General features: G+C 35.7%; 1 protein-coding gene across 6 annotated transcripts in view; it reads right to left on the bottom strand.

The window, feature by feature from the left end:
- akap11 (A kinase (PRKA) anchor protein 11) overlaps positions 1–22,500 on the bottom strand; it is a 32,214-nt gene that overhangs the window by 793 nt on the left and 8,921 nt on the right. The window contains exons 4-12 of one of the 6 annotated variants that reach the window (XM_056465000.1): positions 22,051–22,104; positions 21,766–21,897; positions 21,027–21,267; positions 16,616–20,792; positions 16,326–16,481; positions 10,842–10,928; positions 7,662–7,708; positions 4,682–4,863; positions 1–2,604 (exon numbers count right to left, since the gene is read on the bottom strand). The exon at positions 1–2,604 is cut by the window's left edge and continues 793 nt beyond it. In XM_056465000.1, the coding sequence (XP_056320975.1) occupies positions 2,449–2,604; positions 4,682–4,863; positions 7,662–7,708; positions 10,842–10,928; positions 16,326–16,481; positions 16,616–20,792; positions 21,027–21,267; positions 21,766–21,897; positions 22,051–22,104 (5,232 nt within the window). In that variant the 3' untranslated portion in view covers positions 1–2,448. The remainder of the gene's footprint in view (positions 2,605–4,681; positions 4,864–7,661; positions 7,709–10,841; positions 10,929–16,325; positions 16,482–16,615; positions 20,793–21,026; positions 21,268–21,765; positions 21,898–22,050; positions 22,105–22,500) is intronic. The other 5 variants (XM_056465002.1, XM_056465001.1, XM_056465003.1 and 2 more) reach the window with 5 other exon arrangements.

Here is a 22,500-nt window from a genome sequence, read left to right as displayed (position 1 = left end):
TAGACTCTCATTGTGACTTTTTTTTTAAATTGAGCAATATGCTCATGGTCTAATCCGATTCAATGAATTATGCTAAGCTAAGCTAAAAGTGCTCCCACCAAACCCAGAGATCCACTAAATGGATTAATAAATAATAAAACTAAACTTTTACCTCTAGGGGACTTGTAAAATGAGTCAATTTATCAAAATAAAGTGGAGTGTTTCTTTAATGTATACATTTTACTTTCTTTGCTTCTCCCACGTTATGGTTTATATGATACTGCTATCATATTCAAATGTCCAACTCAACACAGTGCATGGCAGGTTTTTTTTTTAAATTTCAAAAGAATGTAAACAAATACTTTGTAAGTACAGATCCAAACATTTGGCAGCGCTGAGGATACATAACAGCATGAATACAGAAATGTCTGTTTGTTTGTTTTTCACCATTGTAGCAATTAATGTATCGGCTGGATTTAAGCCATGCATCAGCGTTTAAGAATACATCCATGCACACGTAAAGAGAAGTACATGAAGCATTGACTGAAAGCGCATCATGCGTGTAACATGGCAAAAAACATGAATGAAACCACAAGATATAACAATCTTCACAACCGTGATTGCCTGCATTATGTTTATCTTACAATCAAATCACACGGAAATAGTATCTTATCAAGAAAAACTACAGTAAGAAGGATAATAAAAATAAAACTCAAGATTCTTTCAAGTCAAATTTAAATCGCTCTCTGTGTTCTAAATCAGTATGCATTTGTTTTACTTGAATGAACGACAAGAACGACTCTCAATACTATACAAAGTCAGTTCACTCTGACTGAAAAGAAACGTGTGCGCTTTTATTCTACATCTTCTGAATCTACATAATACATTTATCTTCACCCAAACCTTCAAAGTCTGCCTGCCTTCAATAAATAGTTGTGCTGTAATAATCAAACATGATGCAAAACCCTTTATATTTTTGGACTACAGTGTGGATTAGAACATAACAAGTTTGATAAACAAACCTATTTAAAATCTGTTCCCAAAAAAAAAACGCCACACACATTTAGATTGACATGAGAGCAAAATAAAAGTGACACCTTTTTCTTTGAGTCCAAAATAGCAGTGGGGAAAATACTTGTTCTGACCCTAGGGGTCAAACGCTAGCTGTCTGCGATTCTATCCTTTATGGATTGCTATGAGAAGTATTTTGTGAGGTCAAAATAAAGATATAGGGAACGGCTTATCTAACCGTTCCTCGCTAAAGTGCAATATTCAGAGTTGTGCACACTAAAGGGCAGGCAGTGAGTAAAATAATCTACAAGTTAGATATACTCGCTGCAAATGTGTCGTCATTTAGTAATGCACTACTAGTGTGTCACAGTAACCTCCATGAGTAGACAACGCCAGGAGGAAATTAGGGAAAAAAAACAAAAAAACAGAAAATTCCCATGTGGATTATGTGTAATTCTGTTTTAAAGCAGCTTACTGCTACAGTACTTTTCTCTTTTGGCAAAGGGGATTTACGCGTTTAGCAGCCTTTAAAGTTAGGTTTAAAATAATTTTTGTGTTTTTTCTATACTGTAGGTTGGCAACAAACATCTCTTTAGTGATCTAAAGCATTCTTGACTCTTTATGGGCGTTGGAGCAGTGATTGGTGTAAACAATGATTCAATTTAATTTATAGTAAAACATATTTACAGGAATACCTATTTAGTTTAAACCACTGTGAATGTGCAAAGATAAAAGATTTTATTGTTATCCCACTGGAAAAATGTCTGAGTCACAAGTAGGGAATGTATAAGTGACTCTGTTGATGGATTTATTTAATACTATCTATTTTAGGCGTCTCTGTAATTACCGATATTTTTAAACCGTTATGACTGGTATCCAAGTGTTGCAGCCAAAAATGTCCTATAAACATAATTAAGTAATTGCTGTAATTACCTCTGACTGATTCGGTTTACAGTTATTTGTCATGAGATTCCTTCCGGTGACCTGGAGCGTTGTTTCATCACATGGCTGGTCCCTTCAACAAGTGCGAACGACACCGCAAAAGGAGAGGTATGGAGATGACATAAGCTTTCCTTGCAGCCGAGGGGGATTCCCTAACAAGAAAGCAACTCATAAAAGCCATCCATCATATCTGCTGTGGCAGGGTGTGAAAGGAAAACACAGGCAGGCATCAGTGATTGCGCCGAAATGTGTGATATGCATTAAACAAAACAGAGAGGCGAAAGGGAGTGGAAGGGACTCTCGGTCTCAGCATGCGATACACACACTTGAACGAACGGCTCTTTAAAATGACTTCAGTCGTTTCTATGGCGCCCCCTGGGTGCACAAGCGATACACAACACGCAAACACATTCCACTGGCTATGCCTCTAGGTTTTGGCAGATACGTTGCAGATCACTATTAAAAGTGACAGGAAACTTCAGCGTTGAATGGGTGTCAGTGTGATGGTGACTCTTTTTACGCGTGTTCTAGCAGCCACTGGAAGAGGCTCTTGTGATTGTGTGTCGAGTCTTCAGATTCGTGTTCTTCCTCTTCAATGTATCTAAGCAGAGCCTGCAGGAGGTCCCCGACCCTGAACTCTCTCTCCCTCAGTCTTTGAGCCACGGCCGGCAGCTGTGGAAACACACAGAAAAAGGTCTGAAATATCATGATTTATACTGATTAAATGTTACTTATAGTTGAATTAATGTGATGCCTTTCGATTAGGGGCTCTTAAACCAGGGGCCAGGGCTATCAAGACAGGATTATCTAAAATAAGCACTAAAACAGTTGGTTCCCACAAAGTATTTGCTCTTCACTTCTAGCTTCAGATGCCAGGCATTTAGATTTAAAGGGATTTTTCACCCCCAAAATGACAGTTTACTCACTATTTACTCAACCATAAGTGATTCCAAACCTTTATGAGATTCTTTATTCTGATGAACACAAAATAATATACCAAAATCAAACCGCAAAAGTCAGTCCAAGGCACTCGAAAAATGTGGACCTGATAAAGGCAACACGTAGGTGTAGTTTTAGGGAATAGCCATGTTTCTTCCACATTTTTCAAGTGCCTTGAACAGACTTTTGATGTTTATTCATAAAATAATGTATTTTGAAAAACCTGAAAACCTGTAAACATCGAAATAGGAAAAACTGTTTTCTTTACAACTTTACAGGTTTCCAACATTTTTCTAAACATCTTCCTTTGTGTTTTAACAAAAGAAAGAAACTGATAAAGGTTTGAAACGAATAAAGAATGAGTAAATGATGACAGAATTTAGATTTTTGGGTGACCAGATTTTTCTCTTTACGCCAAATGTCATATTACCCAACCAAAAAGCTGCATTTGCATGACATTTAATGAAAAGAAAATTAGGCCACTGTTGTGCTAATATAATATTCAAATAATATATTAAGCAATAATATAATAATAAAATGGGTTTAGCCTTAATATAATTTCACATAACTTAAATATCACTAAGAGAACAACAATGAATAATAATTTAATAAAGATACTTTGGACTAATGGAGCTGCGCATTATTGGATTTGCTCCTCAGTGTTTGGACTTTAGGCAGTAAAAATTAAACCACACAGAGCTGAACTAAACTGAACTGAACTTCAACTCTGAAAACTGGACTGACACAGTTTCAATTTACTAGAACTTCTATGTTAAGCTGCTTTGACACAATCTACATTGTACAAGCGCTATAGAAATAAAGATGAATTGAAGTGAATACTTTCTGCAAGCATGACTGTGAAGAGGTCCCTGTCCAATATTTGATAACTTGACAATACGTTTACGAACTTTACATTTAACTTTTCTATCGTCTTAACAACTATTCTTCGAAGTATGTATTTATTATTTGTGAATTATTTATTATCAAGGCATATCAAGTCAAATGAAGTCTTCAGAATGTACATGTTAACTGCCAGTTGATGGGCATGAAAGGAAATTAAAAAAAGAGCTGAAAAATAGCCTAACCGTAACAACTGGCATGAAAACAACATAATACAAAAAATAGGACGGAGAAAAATTACATTTTAATAAATGGAAACTAAAATTTAAAACATTAAACAAAAAAAGTCCCTGATAATTAATAACTTGGTCAACAAAAATCTGAAAATGTCCTGACTTTCAATGTATTGAACAGATCTTTTAAAATTGCATTCCATAAACTCTGAAGTAAAAATCAGTGTATTTCCCATTTAATTGACTCTTAATAATGTATTTTGAGAATATTAGAAATATTAGAATGCATATAAGAACATAAAAATGATTTTTGAAGGACCCAGTGACATTTAAAGGACGAGTGCTGAATATTCAGCATTGCATCACATGAATAACAATATATTAAATTAGAAATTGTGATTTTAATCTTACAACAGAATTACAAATATAAAAATATTTCACAATTTATGAGCATAAGAGACTAATTTCAAAAACAACAAATAACACTGCTGTATTCTGGTATTGTATATTGTTCAATGAAAGATGGTATTAAATCCCTTTTGAATATACTCGTACTTGCAAGACTTGAGACAAAACTAAAGAAGAAATCATAATTAATAAATAATTTCAGACTGCCAGCAAATTCACTGCAAGGCCTCAGTAAAGATTTCAAACGCCTTAGAAAGCTGTCAACTGTTGATCTGTCAGCTATTTTCAAGTGATAAGTTAATAACTATGGTAAAACTAAGTCGTCTGACCTGTTGGACCTCCAGGGCTGCAAACTGGCTCAGTTGCATCATAGACAGATCGGCAACAGAGGCTGCGATCCACTGGAGCACCGCTATCAGCTGAGGGTCCACGGCCCGACCCTGGACGTCCGTACTGACCACCAGCAGAGCCTTTTCTGCCTGTCCATGTTCCCTCTCTACTCGCACTGTTCCTACACACACACACACAAATACAACTGAAATCGCGACAATTAATTTACTAATTAATTGTTTTAAATAAAAATAGCGATTTGAATACAATTTGCACCAGATGATTGAATAGTTCTGTTTGGAAATAATTCATTATTTGAGTTTGATTGTGATGATAAAGTATAATGGTCACACTTTAAAATAATGTTCAATAGTTAATGTTAATTAATGCATTTACTAACATGAACAAACAATGAACAAAACATTTACTACAGTATTTGTTCATGTTAGTTAACGTTAGTTAATGAAAATACAGTTGTTCATTGTTAGTTCATGTTAACTCACGGTGCATTAACTAATGTTAACAAGCATGGACTTGGATGTTAATAATGCAATAGTAAATGTTCAATTATGATTAATAAATGCTGTACAAGTGTTGTTAGTAAATGCATTAACAAATGAACCTTATTGTAAAGTGTTACCAATATAATAAACAACTTCAGCGTAATCAGCGTGTTAAACAACACTTATCTTCTCCATATAAACAGTTGGGGAAAGTTATTTTAAAAGTAATGCATTACAATATTGTGTAACTTCTTTAAAAAGGTAATGAAATGTGTTACTTTTTAAGAAAAGTAATGCGTTCTAGTACTACTGCGCTTTTTTTTTATTTTCACGACTGGGCTTTCTTGTTTGTAATATTATAGAAAAACTTTTAATTTTTGATAAATGTAAGGCCCTTTTACAACAAAAGTGAATTCTGAAGCGAGTAAACCTCAGACTGAAGAAAATTTGTATGTAAATTCACGTATTGCAGAGTTCACGTATTTCAGAGTTTATTTTCACTTTAAGGAATGTACAGAATGATACAGTAAGTATCTTGTAACTCGGGTATATTCTGAAAAAGTATGAAAAATTAATATGATACTTTACTAGTTACTTGAAAAAGCAATCTGATTACATAACACGTATCTTGAAATGCATTACCACAAAACTGCATATAAATAAAGAAATAAAATTCATCGTTGTTGTTCAACAAACATTATTATTTCTTGTTCCTGGGTGGTTTAAAGTCGCCTGAAATGTTTTCACGCAAGTGAGATGAGTAAATACATGTTCCCATTTGAACTAGAACTACGGTAAGTATAACATAACTCAGGTATATTGTGGAAAAAGTATGAAAAATGTATGCGATACTTTACTAGTTACTTGAAAAGTAATCTGATTACTTAACACGTTATTTGCAATGCATTAACCCAAAACTGCATAAAAATAATAAAATAAAATCTATCTTTGTTAAACAACAATCTTTATTCTTTCTTGTTCCTGGGTGGTTTAAAGTCGCCTGAAATGTTTTCACGCAAGTGAGATGAGTAAATACATGTTCCCATTTGAACTAGAACTACGGTAAGTATAACATAACTCAGGTATATTGTGGAAAAAGTATGAAAAATGTATGCGATACTTTACTAGTTACTTGAAAAAGTAATTTGATTACTTAACACGTTATTTGCAATGCATTAACCCAAAACTGCATAAAAATAATAAAATAAAATCTATCTTTGTTAAACAACAATCTTTATTCTTTCTTGTTCCTGGGTGGTTTAAAGTCACCTGAAATTAATTTTCATGCAAGTGAGATGAGTAAATACATGATCCCATTAAAACTAGAACTACAGTAAATACCATGTAACTAGGGTATTTTCTGAAAAAGTATGAAAAATTAAATGCGATATTTTACTAGTTACTTAAAAAAAGTAATCTGAATACATAATGTGTTATTTGTATGTAATACATTAACCCAATCCTGTATAGAAGTAATAAAATAAAATCCATCTTTGTTAAACTACAAACATTATTATTTCTTGTTACTGGGTGGTTTAAAGTCGCCTGAAATGTTTTCACATAAGTGAGACGAGTAAATATGTTCACATTCAAACTAGAACTACAGTATCATGTAACTCAGGTATATTTTGAAAAATTATGAAAAAGTAATGTGATACTTTACTAGTTACTTGAAAAAAGTAATCTGATTACGTAATGTATTACTTGTAATGCATTAACGCAAAATTGTATATAAGTAATGAAATAAAATTCAACTTTGTTGAACTACAAACACTAGTTTCTTGTTCCTGGGTGGTTTAAAGTCACCTGAAATGTTTTCACACAAGTGAGACGAGTACATATATGTTCCCATTCAAAGTAGAACTACAGTAAGTATCATGTAACTAGGGTACATTCTGAAAAAAGTATGAAAAAGTATCGCGATACTAGTTACTTGAAAAAAGTAATCCGATTACATAACACGTTACTTGTAACGCATTACCCCAAAACTACATATAAATAATGCTAAACCTATACACTGTTAAGGTTAAACTTTACTATAACTCCACAAATCATGTGTTCTCAACTGTTGTGCATTAACTATAATCCCAAATCAACTCTGAAAATCATGAGATATTGCGAATTTGCAATTTTTCGAAACAAACGCTAAATTGTGCGGCCGTACATCCCAGCAAATCCTCCAGTTTCCCACGCTCTCTCTGTTTAAGCAGGCCAGACGCAGAACTCTACTTGAGCTCATCTGTTGACCCACATGGAGCCGCTCTGACAGTTAGACAACTAGGAACGTGGATAAATAGTCTTGCGGCTTCTGACAGGGGCCCGCTGAAGGTGCTTAGCCAAGTAAGACCACTTTAAATGAGTGGCAGCACAAAAATAAGGGCTGAAATTAGTCTAACAGTTGAGGTTTAGCAACAGACCACAGAATAAACACTAGTGCTGGAGGCGAATGCAGAGAGCAGATAGAGTTTTCATTTACCGGGTGATTCCTCTTTGGCCTCTGCTTCCTTCTCTTCAGGGCAGTCGCTGTAAGGTGAAAAATATTACAGGTGTAAGAGAGACTTAATGACAGACTGAAGGGTGAGATAACAGAAAGCACATGCAAGAGAGAGTGATAGCATTTCCCAGCATTGCTATTTCTCATTTATGAAACAAGTCACTAGTGCTACATTCTCAAGCCAATTTCTCATTCTAACAGACACTGATGCAGATATCTGGAGTTGGGTATTATAGCTAAACAAATTCCTCTCAACGCTTTTTAGACTTGCAAATCAATATTTATGCAATCTACCACCCAAAAGTTGCTTAGTTTAATATTGATATGAAGTTTTAAAGAAATTCAGAAATTACGACGCTGAGAGTTGTTGTAATACTTGCTAAAAATCAAACTTCGAGATCAATAAAAAAAACATTAAAAAAAAAGATATTTTAAATTGTATTTAAACTATTTTATATTAGACTTTTTAATTTTAGACATGGTATTTTAATAAGACTATTAAAAAAACTGACCACAAACTATAAGGGGACAATATGCCATGATCAATGATCGGGTATTATACTGCTATTCAATAGATTTTATTGTTTTCATGACACAAAGAGGGCTAATAAAACTAATGACAAAGTCTTTAGAAAATATAAATGCTTAATTTAATTGCTTGATTTTATATTGTCAATAGAATCTCTGCAGAAATGCAGTAAACATCAAATATATTCCCAAGGCCTCAATAATTTATTATTATTATTATTTTAAATTTTAAAGGGATAGCTCACCCCAAAATGAAAGTTTCATCACCCTCCAGTGGTTCCAAACCTTTAGGAGTTTCTATTTTGAAAAATTTAACTAGTAGCCATTGACACCCATAGTAGAAAAAAAAAAACTTTTTCAGAATGACTGTGTGTGTGTGTTAAACACGAGAAAGAAACAAGTGTTTTTGGTGAAACTGACCCTTTAAGGAAACTTAACTGAATCGGACTAATCTTTGGCATAAAACCACCAACTGTCATATACAGTTGAAGTCAGAATGATTAGCCCCCTTTTGATTTATTTTTTTTCGTTTTTAAATATTTCCCAAATGATGTTTAACAGAGCAAGAAAAATTTCACAGTATGTCTGATAATATTTTGTCTTCTGGAGAAAGTCTTATTTGCTTTATTTTAGCTAGAATAAAAGCAGTTTTTATTTTTTAATAAACATTTTAAGGTCCAAATTATTAGCTTATTTAAGCTATATTTTTTTCGATAGTCTACAGAACAAACCATCATTATACAATAGCTTTCCTAATTACCCTAACCTGCCTAGTTAACCTAATTAACCTAGTTAAGCCTTTAAATGTCACTTTAAGCTGTATAGAAGTGTTTTGAAAAAATATCTAGTAAAGTATTTACTGTCATCATAGCAAAGATAAAATAAATCAGTTATTAGAGATGAGTTAATAAAACTATTGTGTTTAGAAATGTATTGAAAAAATCTGCTCTCCGTTAATCAGAAATTAGGGAAAAACATAAACAGGGGGCTAATTATTCAGAAGGGCTAACAAAGTGACTTCAATAGTTTGTATATATATATTTGTTGTATCAAGTTACTTTCAAAAGGTGATCTACTCCATTTTATTGCAACATAGAGCAGGGGTGTCAAACTCAGTTCCTGGAGGACTGCAGCCCTGTACAGTTTAGTTCCAACCCACGTTCAAACACACTTAAGCTGCGGTCACACTAGACTTTTCTCCCCATAGCCTTCCATTCATACACACCCGAATGCTGCAGACCAGAAATGCAAGATTGTGCTACAAGTTTCGCAGTTCGCTGCGTTGGAAAGTTCAAGCTTGGTGAACTCAGACCTGTGAAATCACATCACGTGATTGCGTGAGACCAATCGAAGATAAAGACCTCTCTGGACAGGAATTTAAAACATGGACCAATCGCTCATTTTTTTAAATGTCTTATCATCTTGTTTAATCCCGCCCCTTTTCGCAGCAGTACTACAGAATTTCGCATGCACAAACTCTAATGTGACCGCGGTATTACTTGTAGATTTCAAACAAGCCTGAAGGACTTAATTTGTTTGATCAGGTGTGTTTAATTGGGGTTGGAATTAAACTGTGCAGAGCTACGGCCCTCCAGGAAGTTTGACACCTGTGACATAGAGTGCTTATATCCTGTGATCATCGCTGCCAAAGGCATCAGTGACTGTTATGAATAACATCGAGTTGGGCTTTTGAAAATCGAAGCTCTTTTGTTGCCCAAATCCAAATGATTGGCCATTTTTAGCATACATTTAAAGCAGGGGTCTCAAACTGCTGCCCAGTGGGCCATTTATTGGCTTTACTTACAAAATGTGCATGAACATTGCCTGAATTAAATCAATCAGCCTTACACTGATATATACCCCAGATGCCCGTACATACTTCCTCTGTTTGTTACGAAACATCAAAAATATATGTCAGCATGGACTCCTTTGTACTCCAGTCCCATGCTGCAGTCAATGGAGGATGAGGGAGCTCTTAGATTTCACCTAATATATCATAATTTGTGATCTGAAGATGAACGAAGGTCTCAGGGGTTTGGAACAACATAAGAGTGAGCGATTATAGAAAAAATGATGAATTAACACTTTAACTGTAATGTTGAAATTAGACAAAGTGAAGGATTGCAGATTCCATTATGACGCTCCTGATAATTGCCTATTGTATTTTTTTCTAATATCAATTTCCTGCATCTGATGCAATGAATTATTAAGTCATATCTGTTGCTTTTGTATGGATTGAGTCATGATGTACTCTAACGGAAATGATTCATGTTCTGGACTTGAGCTCTCATGAGAATTAGGGGCTGAAACATCTTTTTTTTTTTCACCCAAACAGGAAGCATGCAATAAAGACAGACAGTTCATTCTTTAGCAAATGCACATCACAAAACACTTATGAAGTCAATGACCCAACAACCCCCTGCTCAACACTTCCTACACCCACAATTCTACCAACACAAAGATTCAATTGACAATCTCCAACCACAAATGGAGAAAAAACAAAACAAAGGAAAGTTTTGTTTCCAGCAGGTAATATCGGACACGCTTTCAGCACTTGCTGATAAAACGTTGCATGACATCATGCAGTAATTAGAGCCCACGCTGGCTGTACGATGCCTCTTTCCATAGACCAACCTGTCTGATGGAGAAAAGGACAAATGTTCTTCATAAACCTCGCCTTCTAAACCCAGACTGCTCCAGCTACTGCTGTTTCCATTACTGCTGGGGGAAAGAAAAAGACAAACACTACAAAATTATTGCAATGCAAACATTTTGTTTTATAGACTTTATATTCTTTAATAAATAAGATTTCTATCTATCTATCTATCTATCTATCTATCTATCTATCTATCTATCTATCTATCTATCTATCTATCTATCTATCTATCTATCTATCTATCTATCTATCTATCTATCTATCTATCTATCTATCTATCTATCTATCTATCTATCTATCTATCTATCTATCTATCTATCTATCTATCTATCTATCTATCTATCTATCTATCTATCTGGGTTGGGCAATGTTGACCAATTTGGCATTGTACAATGTTTAATGTGAAACATCGCAATGGACGATGGTATCATCGTCGTAGGTGGCGGTGAATTAATTACTTATAAATAATAACTTATTTCATAACAAATTAATTATTTGTAGCCTACCGTTTCATCTACCTGACCCGCATGGTCTTTGTATTACCCATAACCAAATCATAAATAGATAAAAGATAAGTTACACACAAATTGCCACCTGTCAATCACTTTTTTCGCTGGACTCTGGCATGAATAGGCAGAGTGATCTGTGTCATTATAATGGCGTCGACAAACTTGGTGGTTAAAAAAGGTGCACAACCAACAGCAACCAACCAACAGTATAGGTTTTTGCTAAAATTACTAAGTACAAGCATAAAAGAAAAAGACTGAAGCAGTGTACTGATGCTGTGACACGTTACCTGATAGATTAATTAAATATCACATTTAACAACGTGCACATACGCTGCAGCATGACAGAGTTTGTGTGTGATCACGAGATGTGCGTTTTCAGCGATATAGTGTGGAAGGAGGGCTTTTCAGAATTGCTAGGTGAAATGCCAGTGTGGACGTGGACCACTTTCGTTCTAAAATGGCCTTTTAAAACTAACACGTACTAGTGTAAATGTATTTCAGCTAAAATAAAAAGCAGAAAAAAACAATTTTAAGGTCAATATTATTAGCCCCCTTAAGCAATTTATTTTGGATTGTCAACAGAACAAACCATTGTAAAACAATTATTTATCTAATTACCCAAACTTGCCTAATTATCCTAGTTAAGCCTTTAAAGGTCACTTTAAGCTGAATAGTATTTTGAAAGATATCTAGTAAAATATTATGTACTGTCATCACAGCAAAAATAAATCAGTTATTAGAAATCAGTTATTAAAACGAAAAAAAAAAAAATCTTTCTGATGAACAAAAATTGGAGAAAAATATACAGGGGGAGGATCATAATTCAGGAGGGCTAATAATTCCAAAGACTTGTACTGTACATAACTGTATACATACAACTTATGTAACTGTACACATACACACTGTATATAATGTATTTACTACAAAATACAGCAGCCAGAAATGTATCAACAAAAATACTGTAGTTTTGTAATTTAAAAATAGTAAAAAATAAGTAAAGTAAACAATGTTTGATAACAACAATTTTGCTACGTCGTTATACCATAGGGGAAGTGGCCTAATGGTTAGTGAGTGAGTTTAGTATAAATTTTGCACAAATTTCATACAGAAAGTCCTGTCTAGAAAATGATATCCTATGGTTTAAATCATTTAATGCAGATAATGAGTCAGAACTTAGAACTATAACTGTTAATCTTTAACAAAAAAAACAAGCAATGTTTTATGCTGAAGTAATAATACTACCACCACCACCACCACCACGAAGAAGAAGAAGAAGTAGAAAAAGAAGAAGAAGAAGAAGCTCATTAATGGTTTCAGAAATGTGTGTTTGTTTTATTAAAAAAGACTTTTCACAATAACATATGTTTTGTCTCTTGTGATTGGCAGCTTATTTGTTCTTTCAATATTTTGTGGCAATAACTTTTGCTACAAATTATTGTAAGAAGCATGATAATGCAAACTAATTGAAATAAATAACTTTGAATGCATAAAATATATCTGCTATTAACCATATGTATTAATCTCAGAGTAATAATCAGTTATTTAAATGAAAGGATAGAAATTTTGGTCTAATTACAAATAAATAACAACAAGTTTTTGTATCACAAGCAACATAACAAAAATATATTTTTAACATTTACATATATTACCCATTCTAGAACTGACAACATTATAACAAAATTAACTGTTCAATAAAGCACTTTAGAATAAAAAAATAAATAAAAAATACTGTTAACCATCATCTATATATTGACGATAAGGATTTATCAAGTACACAATGATGCATTAAGGTTTAGTTACTCTAGAAACCCTGCCTCAAGCTGACACACCACACCTTTGACAAATATTTTGGTGTCTTGGGTTGTCCAAAACAAAAATTGCTCATTCAGTCTATCTTTTAGTGTCTTGGGAGATATTATGTTGATAGGAATTGCTTCCATTAAGACACTGCAGCCAAAAACAATACAAAACAATGTCTGCCTTTGAAAGGCAAGACCGTGTGAGTCAGCTGTCATGTTTTGAAGCCAAAGACAGTTATATTTCTCTGAAAAACAATACCCCTAAATGCTCATCTGGATGAGGCCTTAGGTGTTTTTCAGCAAGTTTGAAAAATGGTGAGTTAATCAGCATCTCTGGCTTCAAAGACGTTCGAAGATGGTTTGTGTATAAAAGAAAGAGAGAACAATAAACGTTATAGAGCTATCATGAGTCATACAATAGGTTCTCGCAGTTCAAAACCTAAACTGATAAAACTCAGACTAAACATGTGAATGCAGTCAAAATATCGGTGCTGAAAAACCAAACATGACTGAGACTGGTATGGAAAATGCTCTAAAAGACTTCTATACAACCTACAGAACATCTGACGCTTGTTATATTTACCTGTACCAAATTTCATCAATTCGAATTAACTGAATTCGATCGCAAATGTGTTTACATGTACTCTAAACATTGCAATCTGATTCAAATATCTGTTTATATGCTTTTTATATACATTCATTTTTTTTTGCACACACGCTCTGCCTAAGTGACATCATACTTGCATATTATGATTTATATTATTATTATTTTAGAGCTGCTATTTTTCTTTGTATGCACATTTTAAATTCATCGCAAGAAGAAAAGTGTTTGATGATATTGATTGGCTTTTTGTTAAACTTAGTTTTGCTTCTAAAGTAACGTGCTTCATTAAGCAGCCAAATGAAAATATACAGATAGCAGATTTAGAAATTAGCAAAATATGCACAGGCTGATGCATGTCAACATTGCACTGAGCATGTGTCCCAAAAACATATTAATATGATTAACTCTTGTGCACTGTTCAAACTTAATAGCCTTTTGTTATGTTAGGGATGGAAACACACACTGCATTAAACTGCTCTAAAAATGCATATATGCAATACACACACATATATATATATATATATATATATATATATATATATATATATATATATATATATATATATATATATTTTTTTTTTTTTTTTTTTTTTAAATGTATTTATTTTTTATTAAATTTTTTTATAAATCTGTTAATCAACCTCAGTCCTGATCAAAACTACTAAACTGTTTAGAATTAAATTACAGGATTTTAAGTCTTTAATTGCCAAATTCACAAATTATGTCACTGGTTTGGTGAAAAAAAAAAAACGCACAAAATTATGTTATTTCAATATATAAAGTAATTGTGGACTGGATTCTTTACTTTTATCACAGTCTTGGACATGTGAACCATTAGTACCAACACTGGCTTAGATACATTGTTAGATTTTCATTTTTTCTCCCTAAATCACTGATAGTGGCTGTTTTTACCCAACTGACTTAAATGGCCTACCACATTTGATGTGCATAAACACACATTCTTTGTTTACTTAATGTTGTTCTGAGAGCTGAGATGCATATTCTGATTTCTTAGACACATCAAGGTAAGTACGTAAAGGTCACTCTCATACTTTCACACACTCAGACACACATACAAACACACTTTAATTTGCTGTTATATGCAATATAAAATTCAGAAAGTTTTTTTTTCACTGCTTTATATCTAAAGGGTTAATGGTGCCAACTGATGATCAACAGTAAAAATAAAAACCAGGGAAACCACCAACAATCAAAAATGCATGATTATATTGGGTCAGGGTTTTGTAATTAAAAAAAAATTGGTTATAATGGAAGTCAATGGCGCAAAAAACAGCCACCAAAAGTAAAATTAGGGGAAAAAAGAAAATGAACTATGCAAAACAATGCATCAAAGGCAATGCTGTTTCACATGTCCAAGACTTCGATAAAAGGTCAAACAATTACACAATTCAGTTCAGTCCACAATAACTTTTAATGTTGAAAATACGTCCTTTTGTGCTTTTTCTCACCAAATCAATGATATCCTTTATGAATTTGGCATTTAGAGAGTTAAATTCCTGTAATTTCCTAAGCAATTTAGTAGTTTTGATCAGGACTGAGGTTGATTAACAGATTTATACAAAAAAAAAAAAATTATCTGATGCATTTTTACAGCAGTTTAATGTAGTGTATGTTTTCAACCCTAACACAACAAAAGGGTAGTAATTTTGCACAGTGTAGTTGAGTTTTTTTTTTTTTAATCAAAGCATTCTCTCATAATATGTGTCAAATAAGATTTGTTACCATAAATCATTCTGCTAGTGCTAGCTGAAACACAGAACATGTTAAGGCCAAATTAAGACTCATAATCACCCCCGAGTGGATGAAAACATCCCCAACAGCACATAAGGGTTAACATGGTCATTTTTTGCTGTTGTATTACAGTTATAATGCAGTCAAAATTTCATTCAGATCAAACTCAATCGGATTTATTAAGGCATTTACATTAATGTTTTTAAATCCGAGTGAACTGTCAAAACAGATTATTTGGGGGTCATGTAAACGTAGCCAATGACACTGCTTCACTAAATCACTGTAAGCTCTACAAACAAATTTCTCTATTTTGCACTGAGGGCTTGCAATGGCATGGTCACTGCAAATAAGGTCATTCAAGCAAATCATACGTTTTGCAATAATTAGACACATGCTTGTGAAAGGTGTACAAGAAAAGAAATTAAAGTGAATTATGTGGAATTAGTCAACCAGCTTCACTTAAAGGGATTATTCACCCAAAAAGAATACTTCTGTGATCATTTACTCACGCCTCACTTGTTCAAAATCTATTTGAGTTTCTTTCTTCCATTGAGCACAAAAGAGGATATTTAGAAAGATGCTGGTAGCTGGCACCCATTGACTGATTTTTTTATATCCTACCATGGAAGACAAGAAAAAAAAAATGTTCAAAAGAAGAAACTCAAAAGGGTTTAAAACCACATAAGAGGGAATAAATGATAAGGTGATTTTCATTTTGGGGTGAATTATCCCTTTAATTTAGGAATTAACTATTTTATAATCTTAATACTATTTGAAAGGGGGGTGGGAGTTGTTCACCTGTCACTTAGATGGTGAAAGCTGCTGCTCTCATCTGGGTGGTCTTCTTCAAAACTCAGATTGGACCAGCTACCAAGACTATCATCACCAACACTCAAACTGAGCTGCTGACTCACTGTTGACTCCGTCACATTGCCACCCTCCTTTCTAGGAGTCCTGAACCACAGAAAGACGTCAGTCATGATACAAGATCTTTGAATACAAAAATGTTTCAAAATCTAGGAAATCCACATTTTGTGAGTAACTGTTGAGCAAGTTTAAACGATTCTGTGAAAGATGCTTTAATTTACCCGAGATTGATGGTTTGGCAGGCATTGGACAATGCGGATGTCATAATCTCTGTGGTGAGACTTTCTGCAAAGCTTGCGCCATCATGACCAATCCCACTGTCAGCATTCAGGCTGGTGCAGCTCAGTTCCTTCTTGGCTTTCTCAATGGCACCGGATACCATTTCTTCAGCAAAAGCAGCTCTTTTCTCCAAATCAATGTGAATTCTAGGAATATCCAAACCAGTCACTGCATCAGACTCCTGTTGCCTTCTTATTTTCAGTCCCTGGAAACCGCGACGTCCATCTCGACTGCAAAACAAGCAATCTCGACCTTGGCAATATCGGCAGGTTTCACATGCCTCAGCCAGTTTTTCTGTAAAGGAATTGGGTTCAAGTGCTCTCCTGTCCCCCGCTGCCTGAACACATGCCGGCCCCAGTGTCATTTCCAAAGTGTCATCAACAATTTTCCTGGCATAATGTTCAATCACTTGCATGACACCGCTGTTGTTTTTGCCATCATTCAAGCTGCTTGTACTATGATACAGCCTGTTTGCTTCAGTGAAAGGTAAAGGGGAGCATGAAAATGTACTCTTGATGAGATTTTCAGGTACGTGCTCAACAGTGGATTTCCTGTAGAGGCAAGAATCAGTGAGCGATTTAGGCAGCCTAACTGATGACATTCTCAGCTTTCTCGTGACATCACATGTGATGTTGTAGGCCAGCGACTCTGCAAAGTTCACAAGTTCAACATATTCGTTACTGCTCAAGTCTTGACTATCTTGACAGGCACATGGCAGAGATTCACAGGAGGACCCGTCTTTGCCATCAGTTACTGCAGTGTGGGGTGACTTAGATATGGAAATCTGAGAAACATCAGGACTGTAATCATTATGTAATCGACGAGAGGAGTGAAGCCTTAAAGGAGACCTCTGCTTTATTTTCCGTGCTGCATGAGCCAGGCCAGACTTAATTGATCGATATGCCAAACGGGTGGCGTACTGATCCAATATAAGCTCTCTGTTGCCTCCCTCCTTCTTGAGCACCTTAATGAGGTAACCTGCATATTCGTCAGTCACACTCTCACAACTCGGATACTCTGATGACATCCCACTTGAACCACCACTTGCTTGAACATCACTAGACCATTGACAAGTCAAACTTCCTAAAAGGCCTTCTCCATTATGATGCTTGTCTGCAGAATACACAGATCCTCTTTTTATCGTTTTGTGACGACAATGGGTTGAACTTATCATCCTTTTGACATCATTAATAACTTCTCCAGCCACTTCTCCAGCATATGTCCACAAAGAATTCAAAGTTTGCTCTGAAAACTGTGCACTATGCAAGGCAATGCTGTCCTTGCTCTCATCACCCACAGGCTTTTTCATATCTCCGAGGCTGAGTGTGTCCATCTCAGTTGCCATGGACACAATGTGGCATGCTAAACGCTCTGCATAATGGAGGGCACTCCTCTCAATCATTCTACTCCTGACACTGGGACTCAGCTTTTCCTGGGAGTTTCTAGTGTGAGGACCATCTTCTTGGTCTTCCTCCTCATCTTCATTACTGACTGCTTCTTCAGAGAGAGACCTAATAAGTTTCAGCATGAAATCAGCCTTGTCAGAAACAGAACCTTTTTCTTTGACATCTGTGGCAGGTGGGTAATATGGGGTGGGTGGAGGAGTTGCAGGAGAAAATTCTTTTGCAAGTGTTCCTTTGAGCTTCTTTGAGAACTGTCTAATCTGTTTCTCACTGTGCTCATTGGATGGCTGTTGAGGACTCGAGGGTGGAGTGCTTGGGATTTCAACTGATTTCGATCCAGAGTTGCTGCTTAATGAGTCTTCCGCAGCTGCTTTTCTACCACCACATGAGTGAAACTCAAAACTTGGCACCTCCAATACGTCCCTTTTCGGTACAGAGCGGACCTCTGGGGTAAGCTTGGAGACCGGATGTACAGTTCTCGAGGATGGGTCACAAGAGCCTTTTGATGTCAAGTGAAAGGGAGTCTGATGGGAACCTTTTTGAGCCGATACATCATTTAATTTAACAATTCCATGGGTTGGAGTGGATATACGAGCTGCTATTGTTTTGTTCAAAAAGTCTGCACAGTCTTCTACTTTCTTTTTCACTTTTGTTGAGGAATGCATAAGATCGAATGCCTCACCTACTATTGTGTCCACCATATTCCCAGAGAAGTTTTGAAAAGTCTTTCCAATTGAGGGTTTGCTGGAATCATTTTCAGTGGATGGATTGCTGACTATTTCCTCAACACTGGCATCTTGAATTCTTGCAGGACCTGGTGACGTTTCAGTCTGTGTTGTAGCAGAGATATCTGAGCTTAAGGATGCTGCTTCCCCTTGGCAACATATGGTTCTTTTAGGGCTGGTCTGACATACATGATCAATACTGTGTTTATATTGAGAAGGTTCATCTGAGCTGTGTACATGAGATATGACCTTGCCAGCCACAGGAACTGGAACACAACTGGCCATACCTGACACACAATACAACGCTTTCTTTACTGTGCAACCATCCTGCTCTTGATTTGCAACCTCTGTGACAACCTGTGATCCAAAATAGCTAGTTTGAGCACTGCAGGTTTTTGTAATATGCGAACTATCTTCAGCACTCACATAGCAAATGTTGTCTACTGACACACTGATAGCTGCCTGTGTAGTGAAAGTCACATCAGCTTGAGAGAGCTCTATAAAAGCCTCTTGCAAAACAGACTCAGAGAGATCAGAGGCATAGGACGAAACCACTTCCTCCTCTTGCTCAAATGACCAGTCACTTGGTGTGAGTGGTGTTGAGGGATGTGAAAACTGGCATACCTCCATAATTCCTTCAAACACTAATTCCTCAGCTAGATCTGCGGCAAATCGTGTGACGGTGTTGTTAAAAATCTGCTTTTTCACAAACAAGAACTCTTTGAGGGCTCCAGAAATTGCCTCCCCTACTAAGAAATTGGCTAGACCGTTTATGGCACGTTCTTTTAACACATATGCATGGCGCATACCTATCTCATGAAAGGCCATTTGAAATACTGAAGAAGTCAACCTTGCAGCCATATGGCAAAGCGTAGTGGTACAGGAGGACACACCTTTCTGCAAGTCCCTTAAGGCACTTCCAAGGCTCCTTTCGACCAAGTCTGTAGCAAATTTCTGAATCCCATCTTTAAGAGACTGTGACTGGGATTTGGTGATGGTGACTGTCTCCTGGATGTCTGAAAGCTTCATGAGATGTCCATTAGTGTTTTGGAACTCCTTATGACACACACAGCTCAAGTTTTTATTAATGTTAAAATCAACAGGGGAGGAGTACCCACAAACTGATCCGAGGATTTCTTTTGACAAGCTGTTGGCAAAATCAGAGTACGTTTTGTACAGCGAGCAAAGGTCTTGTGGTTTACGTAATTCTGAAACCTCACCGTCCCCCTTCCAAAAATACTCTAAGGACCCTCCTTCTCCCAGTGGGCTAAATGCAGATGAACGAACTGGGCTGAAGAGTGGCCCGCTTTCTTCACAGGGAGTCCTTGCAGGCCGTGGGGATTCTGGTGAGTCAGAATGAATACTGTAGGGTGATCCTGGTTTAAGTGGGGTTGGTTTCTTGACATTGGCTGGAAGAGTCCTATGATCAAACTTGTGAGGGTTCATTGCTGTGGTTGAGCACCCCCTTGATACGAATTTACATCCAGACTTGTCAACATGCTTCTCTGTTTGACCGGGGTGGGGCTGTTCTTTATGAACCTTGACGATGGAATCAAAAGACTTGTCTAGTTCATCAAACTGATCAAAGCTGTCGAAAAATTCACTGACTTCTGAGTCAGAGTCTTCTACTCCATCCTTTAAAATGGGGATCTTGGGAATGTCAAGTTTTGCTTTTAGACTCTTCTGATATCCAACTTCATCCAGGAATATAATTGGGCTCGGACTTGAGCAGTCTGACTCATCTGACTCAGTGAGGGATGTCGAGGTAGCACGTCCTTTTGGTGGACTGCTACGTGCACAAGGGCTCTCTAAATTTCTGTGAAATGCTAATGACTTTATAACGGTTTCTGACACTTTTGCCACAGCCTTTTCCTTGCGGGATGACTTATTGGGAATGGAACTTATAATTATGTGAGATCCAGTTAGGTCTTTCAAATGAGAGGGGACTGTCTGGGATGCCACATCCCTTTGGTTCCTGTGACCATGAGCACCTGCAAGAACCGAAGAACATATTGGTTAATAATATAAAAGTAACTAAAAACATAACTTGTAGATGGTCATGAGCATTTCCTTTCAAAAACCTCTTTGGTTGGTGGTTATCTATACTTCTAAATCAGCAAAGATGCACTGAATTGAACAGTTGGCAATAAAATGTTGAGTAACACAACATTGATAATTTTATTAAGATATTGTAAGACTATCAAGTAATCTCCCTACATAATCACCTGTATCATCTTCTTCGAGATGCTCAAAAGCTGTAACAAAGTCCTCTTCGATAGAAGAGACAGACTGATTGGTGTCATCATCCTCAGCCTGACATGATTCTGAAGTGCCCCTGTGCAGAACCTGTAACTCCAGGGCATACCTTATTCCAGCGCTGTATCGAGCCAACAACCCCAGCATGGTGCAAACATTAATTTGAGAAGTGGGACTATGCCTCAGTATACACAAGGCTCTTGAACAGCCCTAAAGTTGAAAGAGAAAAAATATAATGCAGTTTTAAAAGAAAATAAAAGGGTTAAAAATGCTGGGATGACATAATAAAAATCTTTAAGCTATGATACATTGACAAGAGAAATTGTTATGATAGCCTTAATGATAATCTGGAAGATAAACATAACGGTCTAAGTCTGTGACCTGTCAAGCACTAAACTGACATAATTCCTTGAGAAGTTATAATTTTTATACTTCTCACAGCATTTTAATTTTCCCCGACATGTGTGAAAGAAAACATGCAATCTCTTGTTATGTCTGTAAAATATTTGTGGTTTGATGTAATGCTCAAAGTGCAAAAACTAACAACATTACCACCTTTCACAAGGTTAGTTCTGCTTAGACTCAATTTTACACAATAATATCAATACCACAAATTTAGAAACCCAGACAAAACAGTGACGGACACCTAATATCAAAATAAAGACATAAAAATAAACATATACTCTCAAAATATACAAACAAAAATACCTGAGAAACACTGTCTTTTCGCTCAAAAGGTCTTTTAGGATCTTTGAGAAGTAGAATCTCTTCATCTTTAAGATTATGTACATGTAGTGATCTAAGCAACTCCATCATTTCAGTAGAAAGTGACGTTAGAGCCTGTGGGCATAAACAAATGTATTACTTTAGGATCCCCCCCAAAAAAATCACATAAAAATATTATTTAAATGTCATATGATCCTCCTGATTTCATTATAATATGTTTATGATTTGCTGCTCAAGAAACACACACATAGCACAAAGGATGTGTACCTGTAGAGTGAAGTCCTCTCCTTCAGCATGACTAGGTAAGCAAACATAATGTACCTACAAAATGAGGACACAATTATGCATATTAAAGATTGCATAAACATGTTAAACTGAAATTTGGTGTTAAACAATAATCACCTGTGTCTCTTTAACACAAAGCACAGCAAATCTGCTTAATTAGTGGTTAGTACTCATCACTAATTAACAGGTGCAATACATGGTCAGGGTCCACCTTACTGATTAAACTAGGCACACTACTGTAATTAATAACCTTTATTTGCATTTTCTATTGATCACATGCTGAACTACCAGAAGGTCAATCAATTTGCAAACAGTTTGATTTGAAAATGATGGAGAAGAGTGTTAGATCCAAGCATAAATCCATATGAGCCTTGCAGTTGAGAACACTATCACAATTTCAGGTCGCAAACTCGCAGTGATGGAGTGATGCTA

The sequence above is a fragment of the Danio aesculapii genome, chromosome 9, assembly GCF_903798145.1.
Source record: "Danio aesculapii chromosome 9, fDanAes4.1, whole genome shotgun sequence".
Lineage (NCBI taxonomy): Eukaryota > Metazoa > Chordata > Actinopteri > Cypriniformes > Danionidae > Danio > Danio aesculapii.
This window is presented reverse-complemented; position numbering and strand designations above follow the sequence as displayed.